Source organism: Petromyzon marinus, chromosome 74 (genome assembly GCF_048934315.1).
Source record: "Petromyzon marinus isolate PM22_M1 ecotype Great Lakes invasive population chromosome 74, UKy_Petmar_22M1.pri1.0, whole genome shotgun sequence".
Classification (NCBI taxonomy): domain Eukaryota; kingdom Metazoa; phylum Chordata; class Hyperoartia; order Petromyzontiformes; family Petromyzontidae; genus Petromyzon; species Petromyzon marinus.
Window position 1 is genome coordinate 7,340,492 of NC_133740.1, and position 15,249 is coordinate 7,355,740.

Here is a 15,249-nt window from a genome sequence, read left to right on the forward strand (position 1 = left end):
TCACATGGTGACGACCACTTCACACGGTGACGATGACGACCACTTCACACGGTGACGATGACGACCACTTCACACCGTGACGACCACTTCACACGGTGACGACCACTTCACACGGTGACGACCACTTCACACGGTGACGATGACGACCACTTCACACGGTGACGACCACTTCACACGGTGACCATGACGACCACTTCACATGGTGACGATGACGACCACTTCACACGGTGACGACCACTTCACACGGTGACGATGACGACCACTTCACACTGTGACGACCACTTCACACGGTGACGATGACGACCACTTCACACGGTGACGACCACTTCACACGGTGACGATGACGACCACTTCACACTGTGACGACCACTTCACACGGTGACGATGACGACCACTTCACATGGTGACGACCACTTCACACGATGACGACCACTTCACATGGTGACGATGACGACCACTTCACACGGTGACGATGACGACCACTTCACACGGTGACGACCACTTCACAAGATGATGACCACTTCACGCGATGACGACGGGAGATCCTCTCCCTTGGCCCGGCACGCGGGCGGGTGGTTGGGTCGGCACGTGGATTGGGGTAACGCCAATTCCGGCCGCCGGTTGCTGACGACGATTTTTTCCGTGGCAGACGGTGAAGACGGCGGTGCAGTCCGTGGCCACCTTCAACAGCATCAAGGTGAGCGCGGTCGGTGGTGAGCGTGGTGAGAGTTATTGAGCGGTTGTTGAGGGCGGTGGCGAGTGTGCGTGGTGAGCGGGTTGGTTGTGAGGGTAGTGTGGGTGGTGAGGGTAGCGAGTGCGTGGTGAGCGGGTGGTTGGTGACGGCGGTAAGCGGGTGGGTGGTGAGCGTGGTGAGGGTTATTGAGCGGTTGGTGAGGGCGGTGGCGAGTGTGCGTGGTGAGCGGGTGGATGGTGAGGGCGGTGAGCGGGTGGGTGGTGAGCGTGGTGAGTGCGTGGTGAGAGGGGTGGGTAGTGCGAGTGGTGAGTGTGTGGTGAGCGGGGTGGGTGGTGATGCTGGTGAGTGCGTGGTGGTGAGCAGGAGCTGAACGACCGCTGGAAGGCGCTGCAAGACCTCGCTGAGGAACGGTCCCAGAGCCTGGGCAGCGCTCACGAAGTGCAGCGATTCCACGGTACCCTCACCACACTCGCCCACTCGCTCGCTCGGACACCTACTCACCCACCCACCTAGTTACCCACCCACTTACTCACCTGCCCACCCACTCACTCACTCGCCCACTCATCCACCCACTCACCGACCCACTCACCTGCTCACCCACTCACTCACCTACCCACTCACTCACCCACCCACTGACACACCCACCCACTTATCCACTCACTCACTGACCCACTCACTCACTCACCCCACCCAACCACTGACTCACTCAATCACCCACTCACTCAACTGCCCCACCCACCTTACCCACCCGCTCACCCGCCCGCCCACTCACCCACTCACTCATCCACTTGCTGGCCCACTCACTCACCCGCCCACTCACCCACTGACCCACCCACCCACTCACTCACTCAGCCCCCACTCACACACTGACCCACCCACCCAGTCACTCACTTACCCCCCCACTCACCCACTGACCCACCCACTAACTCACTCACTCACCCGCCCACTCACCCACTGACCCACCCACCCACTCACTCACTCACCCGCCCACTCACCCACTGACCCACCCACCCACTCACTCACTCACCCCCCCACTCACCCACTGACCCACCCACCCACCCACTCACTCACCCCCCCACTCACCCACCCACTAACTCGTCCGCCCGCCCGCCCAGGGATGCGGACGAGACGATGGAGTGGATCGAGGAGAAGAACCAGGCGCTCAACACGGACAACTTTGGGCACGACCTGGCGAGCGTGCAGGCGCTGCAGCGCAAGCACGAGGGCTTCGAGCGCGACCTCGCCGCCCTCGGCGACAAGGTCAGGGCCGGGCGCCAGCAGCCAGGGGTGTACCGTCCCGAGAGAGTGCGCGTGCGTGTGTGTGTGCGCGTGTGTGTGTGTGTGTGTGCGTGTGTGTGTGTGTGCGTGTGTGTGTGTGTGTGTGTGCGTGTGTGTGTGTGTGCGCGCGTGTGTGTGTGTGTGTGCGCGTGTGTGCGCGCGTGTGTGCGCGCGCGTGTGTGCGCGCGCGTGTGTGTGTGTGTGTGCGTGGGTGTGCGTGCGCGTGTGTGTGTGTGTGTGCGCGTGTGTGTGCGTGTGTGTGTGTGTGCGCGTGTGTGCGTGCGCGTGTGTGTGTGCGCGTGTGTAGTGGCTAGCGCTACGCTGCGCTAGGAACCCGGCGGCCCCAGTTCGATTCCCGCTCAGGGCCAACACCGGTGACGATTATCTCAACCGGTCCTGGGCCTCAACTCAGCCCCAAATGAGTATCTGGTGCGGTGTGTAGTGAACGTCGCCACTGGGGGAGACAAAGGCGGCCGGGCAGGGCGCTGGCCACCCACCCCCTCGTGTGCCACAGTGCCGGCCTTCCTAGGTGCTGCTGCTGCTCGCTAACGGCACTTGCCCCACCTGCCTGTTGAGGCTATCCGGGGTGGTGGGGGGGTGCGGGGCATCTTTGTATTTGTGCGCTCGTGCGAGCGTGACGCGTCAAAAAACGACACGCGGCCGCCATGACCTCGCGATGCGAATGACGGAGGTGTGACCCCCCCCCCTCGCCGTCGCCCACCCTCGCAGGTGAACTCCCTGGACGAGACGGCGGATCGGCTGACCCAGAGTCACCCCGAGTCGGCGGGCGACCTGCAGGAGAAGCGCACGGAGCTGAACCAGGCGTGGGGCGCGCTGGTGAAGCGTGCCGACCAGCGCAAGGGGCGACTCAACGACTCGCACGACCTGCAGCGCTTCCTCTCCGACTTCCGGTGCGCTGCCCTCCCTCGACTCCCCCCCGCCTCCCCCACCGTGTCTCCCCCCTCATGGCTTCCACGTGTGTCCCCCGTGTGTCCCCCTGTGTCTCCCCGGTGCCACCCGTGACCCCCGTGTCCTGGTGACCTCCGTGACTCTCATATCCCCTGTGACCTCCATGCCTCCCCCGTGACCCAGCGTCTCCACTCCCCCATGACCCCCCACGTCCTGGTGACCCTCATGACCCCCGTGTCTCCCCCATGACCCCCGTGTCTCCCCCGTGACCCCCGCGTGTCCCCGGTTGTCCGCTGTACTGCAGGGACCTCATGTCGTGGATGAACGGGATCCGGGGGCTCGTGTCGTCCGAGGAGCTCGCCAAGGACGTGACGGGGGCCGAGGCTCTGCTGGAGCGCCACCAGGTAGACACACGCAGACACACACACACGTGTATACACACACACACACACGTGTATACACACACACACGTGTACACACACACACGTGTATACACACACACACACGTGTACACACACACACACGTGTATACACACACACGCACACGTGTACACACACACACGTGTATACACACACACACACACACGTGTACACACACGTGTATACACACACACACACCACGTGTACACACACGCACACACACGTGTACACATACACACGTGTACACACACGTGTATACACGCACACACAGCTGCATACACGCACACACACGTGTACACACACACACGTGTATACACGCACACACACACACACACGTGTACACACACACACGTGTATACACGCACACACACACACACGTGTACACACACGTGTATACACACACACACCACGTGTACACACACACACGTGTATACACGCACACACACACACACACACGTGTACACACACGTGTATACACGCATACACACACACGTGTACACACGCACACACACCACGTGTACACACGCACACACCACTTGTACACACATACACGTGTGTGCACACACCGCGTACACGCACCGCATGCACACTTACACCACGTGTACACACACCACGTGTACACACACACACACACCACGTGTACACACACACACACCGCACGCGCCCGAACCGGGCCCCCGATTATCTCGCTTCACCGTGACCCCGCGACCCCCCCCCCCCCCACCTCCCCCACCCCTCCCCCGCGCAGGAGCACCGCACGGAGATGGACGCTCGCACCGGCACCTTCCAGGCGTTTGAGCAGTTTGGGCAGCAGCTGCTGGACCGCAACCACTACGCAAGCGCGGAGGTGCGGGACAAGCTGGCGGGCCTGGACCGCGAGCGCTCGGGCCTCGAGAAGGCCTGGGCCACGCGGCGCATGATGCTCGACCAGTGCCTGGAGCTGCAGGTAACCTTGCTCGCTCGCTCGCTCGCTCACCGCGCCGCTCGCCGCGGTCACCGCACAGCCGGCGCTCGCCACACTCTGCCGTCGGTCGGTCGGTCGGTCTGTGTGCTGCGTTGTCGGGTAGCGGTGCCATCGGCCAGTCATCTCAATCGGTCAACCCATGGCACCCTGCAGGGTCTGTCCCGTGACATCCTCCTGCACCTAGCCTGGTACAGTGGGGTGGCACAGGTGATGCATCTACCGGTCATCTCAGTCGGTCAACCCGTGGCACCTGCTGGGTCTGTCCCGTGACATCCTCCTGCACCTAGCCTGGTACAGTGGGGTGGCACAGGTGATGCATCTACCGGTCATCTCAGTCGGTCAACCCGTGGCACCTGCTGGGTCTGTCCCGTGACCTCCTGCACCTAGCCTGGCACAGTAGGGGCCACAGGTGGTGCATCGGCCAGTCATCTCAGTTGGTCAACTCACGGCGCCTGCAGGGTCTGTCCCGTGACCTGCCAGCGAGTGTTCGACAACTTCACGAGGCCTGGGCCCGGCACAGGCGCCGCGGCGACGTCACCGAATGGCGGCTGCCGCTGTTGTTGTTGTTGTCTGTGTTCGCTTAACAGCACTTGCCCCGACAGCCCGTTGAAGGCGATACGGGTGGGGACCTTTATCTTTGTGACCGTCCTGCTGCGTACTGACCCGCCTGTCCCCGTGCCACCCCCACCCCTGCCACCCCCCCCCCCCCCCACAGCTGTTCAACCGAGACTGCGAGCAGGCCGAGGGCTGGATGGCGTCGCGCGAGGCCTTCCTGGCTGTGGACGACAAGGGCGACTCGCTGGACAGCGTCGAGGCGCTCATCAAGAAGCACGAGGACTTCGACAAGGCCATCAACGTGCAGGTGCCCACCCAAACCCCACGGGGCGTGCGTGCGCGTAGCCGTGTGGACGTGTGGCGGCGGTCGTGTTGGAGAGAGTGGAGTGGAGGGGCGCGGGTTGGTGGTGGTTCCCGTACGCGGTGCGGTGTTGTCTACGGCCTAGAGGCGGTGTCTTTTTAATCGGCTGCGCGGGTGCGTGTGGGCTCGCGTGCGGGGAGCGGTGGTGTAGGGGGGGTTAGCGCTACGCTGCGCTACGAACCTGGCGACCCGGGTTCGATTCCCGCTCACGGCCAACACCGGTGACGATTATCTGAACCGGTCCCGGGACTGCTTTAGGTCGACTCGGCCTCAAATGAGTACCTGGTGCGGTGTGTAGTAAACATCGTCGCTGGGGAGACAAAGGCGGCCGGGCGTGGTGTTGGCCACCCACCTCCTCGTGTGCCGTGCCGGCCTTCATAGGTGCTCGCTAACAGCACTTGCCCCAACAGTCTGTTAAGACTACACGGGGGATCTTTGTCTTTGTTCGTGTGTTCGTGTGTGTGTGTTCACGTGTGTTCGCGTGTGTGTGTTCGCGTTTGTGTGTTCACGTGTGTTCGTGTGTGTTCACCTGTGTTCGCGTGTGGGTGTTCGCGCGTGTTCGCGCGTGTTCGCGCGTGTTCGCGCGTGTTCGCGCGTGTTCGCGCGTGTTCGCGCGTGTTCGCGCGTGTTCGCGCGTGTTCGCGCGTGTTCGCGCGTGTTCGCGTGTGGGTGTTCACGTGTGCATTCACGTGTGCGTTCACGTGTGTGTCCGCGTGTGGGTGTTCACGTGTGTGTTCACGTGTGTTCGCGCGCGTCGATGCAGGAGGAGAAGATCGCCGCGCTGCAGTCGTTTGCCGATGAGCTGATCTCGTCGGATCACTACGCCAAGGGCGAGATCGGACACCGGCGTGACGAGGTGCTCGACCGGTGAGTTGGGGGGGGCGGCGGGGGCGTCTGCGTCCGCGCGTGTGCGTCAGCGCGCGTGTGCGTCGGTCATCCCGGTTGTACCCGATGGAACCTGGGTCCGTCCCGACACTTCCTGGCAGCGGCGAGGGGAACCCTTAACGACTTCACGTGGTCCCCCTCAACGTCCCCCTCAACGTCCACCGCAGTGACGCCGCCGCCATTCGGTGGCGAAAGACGTCCGTGGTTCTTGGCGTCCAAGCGCGCGTCCGTGTCCGTGCGTGCGTCCGTGCCCACATTTGGCCGTGCCCGCGCCCGCAGGTGGCGGCGGCTGAAGGCGCAGATGATCGACAAGCGCTCGAAGCTGGGCGAGTCGCAGAACCTGCAGCAGTTCAGCCGCGACGTGGACGAGATCGAGGCGTGGATCAGCGAGAAGCTGCAGACGGCCACCGACGAGTCCTACAAGGACCCCACCAACATCCAGGTGAGCGCCGAGGCCGCGGTCGTGGGCTGGAGTCACAGGCCGGGTCACGGGGTCGCGGACCTGGGTCATGGGTCGTGGACTGGAGTCACAGGCCGGGTCACGGGGTCGCGGACCTGGGTCATGGGTCGTGGACTGGAGTCACAGGCCGGGTAACGGGGTCGCGGGCTGGGGTCGCGGACCTGGGTCATGGGTCGTGGACTGGAGTCACAGGCCGGGTCACGGGGTCGCGGACCTGGGTCATGGGTCGTGGCCTGGAGTCACAGGCCGGGTCACGGGGTCGCGGACCTGGGTCATGGGACGTGGACTGGAGTCATAGGCTGGGTCACGGGGTCGTGGACCTGGGGTCATGGGTCGTGGCCTGGAGTCACAGGCCGGGTCACGGGGTCGCGTGCTGGGGTTACGGGCCTGGGTCGTGGCCTGGAGTCACGGGGTCACGGGCCGGGGTCACTGGTCGGGGGTCGCCGCCCAGTGATGGCCGTCGGCTGCGTTTGTTGCGGGTGGGGGGGTGGGGGGGGGGGAGTTGATGGCGGCCGCTGATGAAGACTGCAGAATAAAAGCCGAGGAGTGCGCGCGGAGAAGCACGCACGGAGAGTTGCGCTCACGCCAATTGGAGTCGTGGCGCCGTGAGGAAGAGCGGCCGGGCGGCGGGCGGGGGGGGGGGGTGGTGGGTGGGGTGGCTGGGGCAGGAAAACCGCGGCGTTGCGCTCCGCGCCGACTGTTTAACTCTCTCTGTCTCCTTTCTCCCCGCGCGGCTGGCAGCTGTCCAAGTTGCTGGTAAGTTGCCGCGGTTAGCCGCGTGTCGTGCGTTCCGCCGTAGCCGTCCCCTCTCTCTCTCTCTCTCTCCCCTCCCTCCACCCATCCGTTCCACCGTCTCTGCATGCGCCCGTCGGGTGTGGGGGTCTCGCGGGCTCGTGGTGCTGCTCCCCTCCCAGACAAACCCCACCTCTTCCCCCCCCCCACCCCCCCGACCACGCGGGAGGGCAACGCGGAATTTGAATCTCGGGCGTTTGCCACTTTCCCCGCGTGGTGCCGGGCGACGGGGCTGCTTGTGCCCCCCCCTCCCCTCCCCCGAGGTTTCCCCGGCTTCCCGTCTGGGAGGGGAAGGGGCGCGACTGTCCTCATTCCTCTCCTCGCTGGTGCCATCGGTCCCTCCTAACCCCCACCCACCTCCACCCACCTGGCTCACGTCACCCTCCGCTCCACCCCCCAATTTCCAGACGTTGTGGTGGTATGGTCCACGTCTAACCTGGTGCTCACAGCTCTCCCCCATGTTTTGCCGCTGTGGTGGTGCGGGTCCACCTCTTACCTGGTGTTCACAGCTCTCCCGCCATCTCCAGTCTCTGTGTTGGTACGGTCCACATCTAACGTGGTGTTGACAGCCCTTCTCCATCTCTTGACGCTGTGTTGGTACGGTCCACGTCTAACCTGGTGTTCACAGCCCTCCCCCATCTCTTGACGCTGTGTTGGTACAGTCCACATCTAACGTGGTGTTCACAGCCCTTCCCCATCTCTTGACGCTGTGTTGGTACGGTCCACGTCTAACCTGGTTCACAGCTGTCCCCCATCTCTTGACGCTGTTTGGTACGGTCCACATCTAATGTGGTGCTCACAGCCCTCCCCCATCTCTTGACGCTGTGTTGGTACGGTCCACGGCTAACGTGGTGTTCACAGCCCTCCCCCATCTCTTGACGCTGTGTTGGTACGGTCCACGTCTAACCTGGTGTTCACAGCCCTCCCCCATCTCTTGACGCTGTGTTGGTACGGTCCACGTCTAACCTGGTGTTCACAGCTCTCCCCCCATCTCCAGTCTCTGTGTTGGTACGGTCCACATCTAGCGTGGTGTTCACAGCTCATCCACCATCTCTAGTCTCTGTGTTGGTACGGTCCACATCTAACGTGGTGTTCACAGCTCACCCACCACCCACCATCTCTTGACGCTGTGTTGGTACGGTCCACGTCTAACCTGGTGTTCACAGCTGTCCCCCATCTCTAGTCTGTGGTGGTACGGTCCATTTCTAACCTGGTGTTCACAGCCGGTTCCATCGCTCGTGAGGGGTGGGGGTCGGTGCCGTGGTGGGGCTGCCGTGAGCTCTACCGGTTGCCACATTCTCACCGCCTTCGTGCTCAGCAGAAATGCCTTCGCTTGGCTCTGTGAGCCTCGGGCATTTCCCTGAGCCCCGCGGGCTTGTGAAGCAAAAAACCTTTTGGTTCTTTGGAAGGCCCCCAGTCTGGCTCGATGAGCCTCAGGCTCTCCCATTGAGACACTTGAGAGGGCATCTCCAACCTGGGCCCGTGTGGTGAGCGTGGTGAGCGGTGTGGAGCGTGGTGAGCGGTGGTGAGCGGTGTGGAGCGTGGTGAGCGGTGTGGAGCGTGGTGAGCGATGTGGGGCGTGGTGAGCGGTGTGGAGCGTGGTGAGCGGTGTGGAGCGTGGTGAGCGGTGTGGAGCGTGGTGAGCGGTGTGGAGCGTGGTGAGCGGTGTGGAGCATGGTGAGCGATGTGGGGCGTGGTGAGCGGTGTGGGGCGTGGTGAGCGGTGTGGTGAGCGGTGTGGGGCGTGGTGAGCGTGGTGAGCGGTGTGGGGCATGGTGAGCGGTGTGGAGCGGAGTGAGCGGTGTGGAGCGTGGTGAGCGGTACTGAGCGTGGTGAGCAACGTGGAGCGTGGTGAGCGTGGTGGGCGTGGTGAGCGGTGTGGAGCGTGGTGAGCGTGGTGTGTGGTGTGGAGCGTGGTGAGCGGTGTGGAGCGGAGTGAGCGGTGGTGAACGTGGTGAGCGGTGTGGAGCGTGGTGAGTGGTGTGGAGTGGAGTGAGCGGTGGTGAGCGTGGTGAGCGTGGTGAGCGGTGTGAAGCGTGGTGAGCATGGTGAGCGGTGTGGAGCGTGGTGAGCGGTGTGGAGCGTGGTGAGCGTGGTGAACGGTGTGGAGCGTGGTGAGCAGTGTGGAGCGTGGTGAGCGGTGTGGAGCGTGGTGAGCGGTGTGGAGTGTGGTGAGCGGTGCTGAGCGGTGTGGAGCGCGCCGAGCGGTGCGGGGAGCGTTGTGGTCGAGCGAGGGCGTGTGCTGTGCCGTGGCTGACCGCGTCTCCTTTCTCGGCGTGACCGCCGCCCTCCACCCCTGCCCCCCGTGCCCCCCCCCCGCCCCCCCCCCCCCATCAGAGCAAGCACCAGAAGCACCAGGCGTTCGAGGCGGAGCTGCAGGCCAACGCCGACCGGATCCGCGGCGTCGTGGAGACCGGCAAGTCGCTCATCGGCCACGGCGGCTGCGCTGGCAGCGAGGACGCCGTGCAGGTGAGGGGGGCCGGAGAGGAGAGGGAGGAGGCAGGGGGGAGCAGTTTCGGCGAAGTTTGCCGTGGCGTCGTCGACGCGGTGACCAGGTCGCCGCGGCGACGGCGACCACGCCGACCACGTCGCCGTGACTACGTTGCCGTGTGCTCGGGTAGATGCGCATGAAGACGCTGACGGAGCAGTGGGACTACCTGGTGCGCAAGTCTTCCGAGAAGAGCCAGAAGCTCAAGGAGGCCAACCGGCAGCAGAACTTCAACACCGGCATCAAGGACTTTGACTTCTGGCTCTCGGAGGTGCTGCCCCCCCCCCAACCCTCATCGGAGCCACCGGCCCACAGACTCCACCGCGCCTCCATCGCTTTCACCACCGCCGCCTCCTCCACTACTGCCTCCACCTCCACCGCCACCACACCACAGACTCCACCGCCCACCACCGCGCCCTCCACCACCGCCGCCTCCTCCACTACCGCCGCCACCGCCGCCTCCACCCCATCGCCTCCACCGCCATCGCCTCCTCCACCACAGACTCCACCGCCACCGTCCCCACCACCCCCAACACCCTCACCACCACCCCCAACACCCTCACCGCCCCCACCCCTCTCACCGCCTCCACCACCCCCACCACCCCCACCACCCTCACCACCCTCACCACCTCCACCACCCTCACCACCCTCACCACCCCCACCACCCCCACCACCCTCACCACCACCCCCAACACCCTCACCACCACCCCCACCACCCTCACCACTCCCACCACCCCCACCACCCTCACCACCACCCCCAACACCCTCACCACCACCCCCACCACCCTCACCACCCTCACCACCCTCACCACCCCCACCACTACCCTCACCACCCCCACCTGGTGACGCTGTTGCTGCTGCCCCCCCCCACCCTTCCTTTCCGCTTGGTGCAGGTGGAGGCGCTGCTCGCCTCCGAGGATTATGGGAAGGACCTGGCGTCCGTGAACAACCTGCTCAAGAAGCACCAGCTGCTGGACACGGACATCTCGGCACACGGGGTGCGGCGCTGGCACGGCACAACCACCACACACACAGCACAACCGTCACAACAACCACGGCTCCTACACACACACAGCACAACCATCACAACAACCACGGCTCCTACACACACACAGCACAACCATCACAACAACCATGGCTCCTACACACACACAGCACAACCACCACAACCACCACGGCTCCTACACACACACAGCACAACCGTCACAACAACCACGGCTCCTACACACACACAGCACAACCGTCACAACAACCACGGCTCCTACACACACACACAGCACAACCGTCACAACAACCACGGCTCCTACACACACACAGCACAACCACCACAAGAACCACGGCTCCTACACACACACACAGCACAACCGTCAAAACAACCACGGCTCCTACACACACACAGCACAACCGTCACAACAACCACGGCTCCTACACACACACAGCACAACCGTCACAACAACCACGGCTCCTACACACACACAGCACAACCATCACAAGAACCACGGCTCCTACACACACACACAGCACAACCATCACAACAACCACGGCTCCTACACACACACACAGCACAACCGTCACAACAACCACGGCTCCTACACACACACAGCACAACCGTCACAACAACCACGGCTCCTACACACACAGCACAACCATCGCAACAACCACGGCTCCTACACACACACAGCACAACCGTCACAACAATCACGGCTCCTACACACACACAGCACAACCATCACAACAACCACGGCTCCTACACACACACAGCACAACCGTCACAACAACCATGGCTCCTACACACACACAGCACAACCACCACAAGAACCACGGCTCCTACACACACACACAGCACAACCATCACAACAACCACGGCTCCTCCACACACACAGCACAACCATCACAACAACCACGGCTCCTACACACACACAGCACAACTACCACAACAACCACGGCTCCTAGACACACACACAGCACAACCACCACAACCACGGCTCTTCCACACACACACAGATCATGACCACCACGGCTACTCCACTCGCAGCGCAACCGCCACCACAACCACGGCTCCTACACACACACACAGCACAACCGCCACCGCAACCACGGCTCCTACACACACACACAGCGCAACCGCCACCACAACCACGGCTCCTACACACACACAGCACAACCACCACAACCACGGCTCCTACACACACACACAGATCATGACCACCACAACCACGGCTCCTACACACACACAGCACAACCACCATAACCACGGCTCCTACACACACACACAGATCATGACCACCACAACCACGGCTCCTACACACACACAGCACAACCACCACAACCACGGCTCCTACACACACACAGCGCCACCACAACACACGGCTCCTACACACACACAGCACAACCACCACAACCACGGCTCCTACACACACACAGCGCAACCGCCAGCACAACACACGGCTCCTACACACACACAGCACAACCGCCACCACAACACACGGCTCCTACACACACACAGCACAACCACCACAACACACGGCTCCTCCGTGGCACACCACCGATCCACGGCGCCGAATCCCCGCGTCGCCGCGAGACTCCACGGCCGCGTGACCCCCGTCGACCCCCCCGACCCCGTCCCTTCCTCCCCAGGACCGGCTCAAGGACCTGAACTCGCAGGCCGAGAGCCTGATGGCGAGCGACGCGTTCGACCCGGCGGCCGTGCGGGCCAAGCGCGACGCCGTCAACGACCGCTTCGGCCGCGTGGTGGAAGCGGCGCGCCCGGCAGGCGCGCCTCGGCGAGTCGCACCGCCTGCACCAGTTCTTCCGTGACCTCGACGACGAGGAGTCCTGGATCAAGTGAGCGCCGCCGGAGAGGGGGGGGGTAGCGGTGGGCGGGGGGAAGGGCTGGGTGGCTAAGAAGGCGTTGTCTCCCTCGCCCTGGTGTGCACAGGAGGGTCGCGGGTTAGTTTTGGGTGGGGGGGAGCGGTTGGATGGACTTGTAGTCGTTGTTGTGTCTGCGCGCGCTTACAGCGCTTGCCCCGACAGCGCGTCGAAGGCTATACGGGTGGGGACCTTTGTCTGTGTCTGTTGGCACAGTAGGGGGGGTACAGCTGGTGGTGCATCTTACCGGTGATCTCAGTCGGTCGACCCACGGCACCTGCAGGGTCTGTCCCGAGGCCTCCTGCACCTAGCCTGGCACAGTAGGGGGCACAGGTGGTGCATCTGCCGGTGATCTCAGTCAGTAGACATCCACGGCACCTGCAGGGTCTGTCCCGTGAGCTCATGCACCTAGCCTGGCACAGTGGGTGGCACAGGTGGTGCATCTGCCGGTGATCTCAGTCGACCCACGGCACCTGCAGGGTCTGTCACGTGACCTCCTGCTAGCAGTGATCTTTACCTTTGCGTCTGTCCTAGTGTGCTGCTGCTGCTGCTGCTGTGTACTGACCCGACCGTCCCTCCTCCCCCGTGTGCGTGGCCCCTCGCCCCCCCACCTTGCACCGCCCCCCCCCCAACCCCCTTCGTCTTTGTAGAGAGAAGAAGCTGCTGGTGGGCTCTGAGGACTACGGCCGAGACCTCACGGGGGTGCAGAACCTGCGCAAGAAACACAAGCGGCTGGAGGCAGAGCTGCGGCCCACGAGCCTGCCATCCAGGTACCCCCCACCACACCCACGTACCCCCCCACCACCACACCCACGTACCGCTCCCTGCCATCCAGGTACCCCCCACCACACCCACGTACCCCCCCACCACCACACCCACGTACCGCTCCCTGCCATCCAGGTACCCCCACCACACCCACGTACCCCCCCCACCACCACACCCACGTACCGCTCCCTGCCATCCAGGTACCCCCCACCACACCCACGTACCCCCCCACCACCACACCCACGTACCGCTCCCTGCCATCCAGGTACCCCCCACCACACCCACGTACCCCCCCACCACCACACCCACGTACCGCTCCCTGCCATCCAGGTACCCCCCACCACACCCACGTACCCCCCCACCACCACACCCACGTACCGCTCCCTGCCATCCAGGTACCCCCACCACACCCACGTACTCCCCCCCACCACACCCACGTACCGCTCCCCGCCATCCAGGTACCCCCCCCCACCACCCACGTACCGCCCCTCCCCACCCACGTACCACCCCCCCCCCCACCCATTTACTGCCCCCCCCACCCACGTACCGCCCCCCCCCCACCCACTTACTGCCCCCCCACCCACGTACCGCCCCCATGCACTCCGGGTACCATCCCCGCACACCACCGCCATGCTGGTGTCCGACGGGCGTGGCGAAGATGCCCCCCCCTCCCCCGCTGCGCCATCTCACGAGCGACGCTGCTGCCTTGCTGCTGCTGCCGCCACTGCTGCTGCCCCTCCTGCCATTGCTGCTGCTGCTGCCCCTCCTGCCACTGCTGCCACTGCTGCCGCCACCCCTCCTGCCATTGCTGCTGCCCCTCCTGCCGCCACTGCTGCTGCCCCTCCTGCCATTGCTGCTGCTGCCCCTCCTGCCACTGCTGCCACTGCTGCCGCCACCCCTCCTGCCATTGCTGCTGCTGCTGCCCCTCCTGCCACTGCTGCCGCCGCCCCTCCTGCCACTGCTGCCACTGCTGCCCCTCCTGCCACTGCTGCCACTGCTGCCGCCGCCCCTCCTGCCACTGCTGCTGCCCTTGCTGCTGCTGCTGCTGCTGCCCCCAGGCGGTGCAGGAGTCGGGCAAGAAGCTGGTGGCGGAGAACACCATCGGGAAGGGGGAGATCGAGCAGAGGCTGCGCCAGTTCGGGGAGCACTGGAGGGAGCTCAAGGAGCACGCCACGGCCAGGTGGAGACGCACGGGGGCAGGGGGGGGTGGGGCGGGGGTGGGTGGGGCGGGAGGGGGTGCACGGGGGCAGGGGGGGGGGTGGGCGGGGCAGGGGGGGGGCGCGCGGGGAGACGTGGGGGTGGGGACATGTGGGGAGGCACGGGGGGGGTGAGATGCATGGGGGGGGGAGGGTACACGGTGGTGGGGGAGGGTACACGGTGGGGGGGAGGGTACACGGTGGGTGGGAGGGTACACGGTGGGGGGGAGGGTACACGGTGGGGGGAGGGTACACGGTGGGGGGGAGGTACACGGTGGGTGGGAGGGTACACGGTGGGGGGGAGGGTACACGGTGGGTGGGAGGGTACACGGTGGGGGGGGAGGGTACACGGTGGGGGGGAGGGTACACGGTGGGTGGAGGGTACACGGTGGGGGGGAGGGTACACGGTGGGTGGGAGGGTACACGGTGGGGGGGGGAGGGTACACACGGTGGGGGGGGAGGGTACACGGTGGGGGGAGGGGAGACGTGGGGGGGGAGACGTGGGGAGCGGACACGCGGGAAGGACGCACGAGGAGGAGATGTACGGAGGGACGCACGGGGGGGGGGGTGGGGGCGACACACGGTGTTGACACGGCGGGGCGGGCGACACGCACG

General features: G+C 64.5%; 1 protein-coding gene across 1 annotated transcript in view; it reads left to right on the forward strand.

Moving 5' to 3' along the window:
* Positions 1-1,802: 1,802 nt before the first annotated feature.
* Positions 1,803-15,249, forward strand: part of LOC142905333 (spectrin alpha chain, non-erythrocytic 1-like) — a 34,444-nt gene continuing 20,997 nt past the window's right edge. Inside the window, 16 exon segments of the mRNA XM_076056039.1 lie at positions 1,803-1,954; positions 2,702-2,883; positions 3,186-3,285; positions 4,050-4,247; positions 4,981-5,127; positions 5,945-6,048; positions 6,346-6,508; positions 7,268-7,282; positions 9,655-9,786; positions 9,939-10,076; positions 10,699-10,803; positions 12,443-12,567; positions 12,569-12,649; positions 13,324-13,418; positions 13,421-13,443; positions 14,497-14,618. Coding sequence (XP_075912154.1) covers positions 1,826-1,954; positions 2,702-2,883; positions 3,186-3,285; positions 4,050-4,247; positions 4,981-5,127; positions 5,945-6,048; positions 6,346-6,508; positions 7,268-7,282; positions 9,655-9,786; positions 9,939-10,076; positions 10,699-10,803; positions 12,443-12,567; positions 12,569-12,649; positions 13,324-13,418; positions 13,421-13,443; positions 14,497-14,618 — 1,859 coding nt within the window. The 5' untranslated portion in view covers positions 1,803-1,825.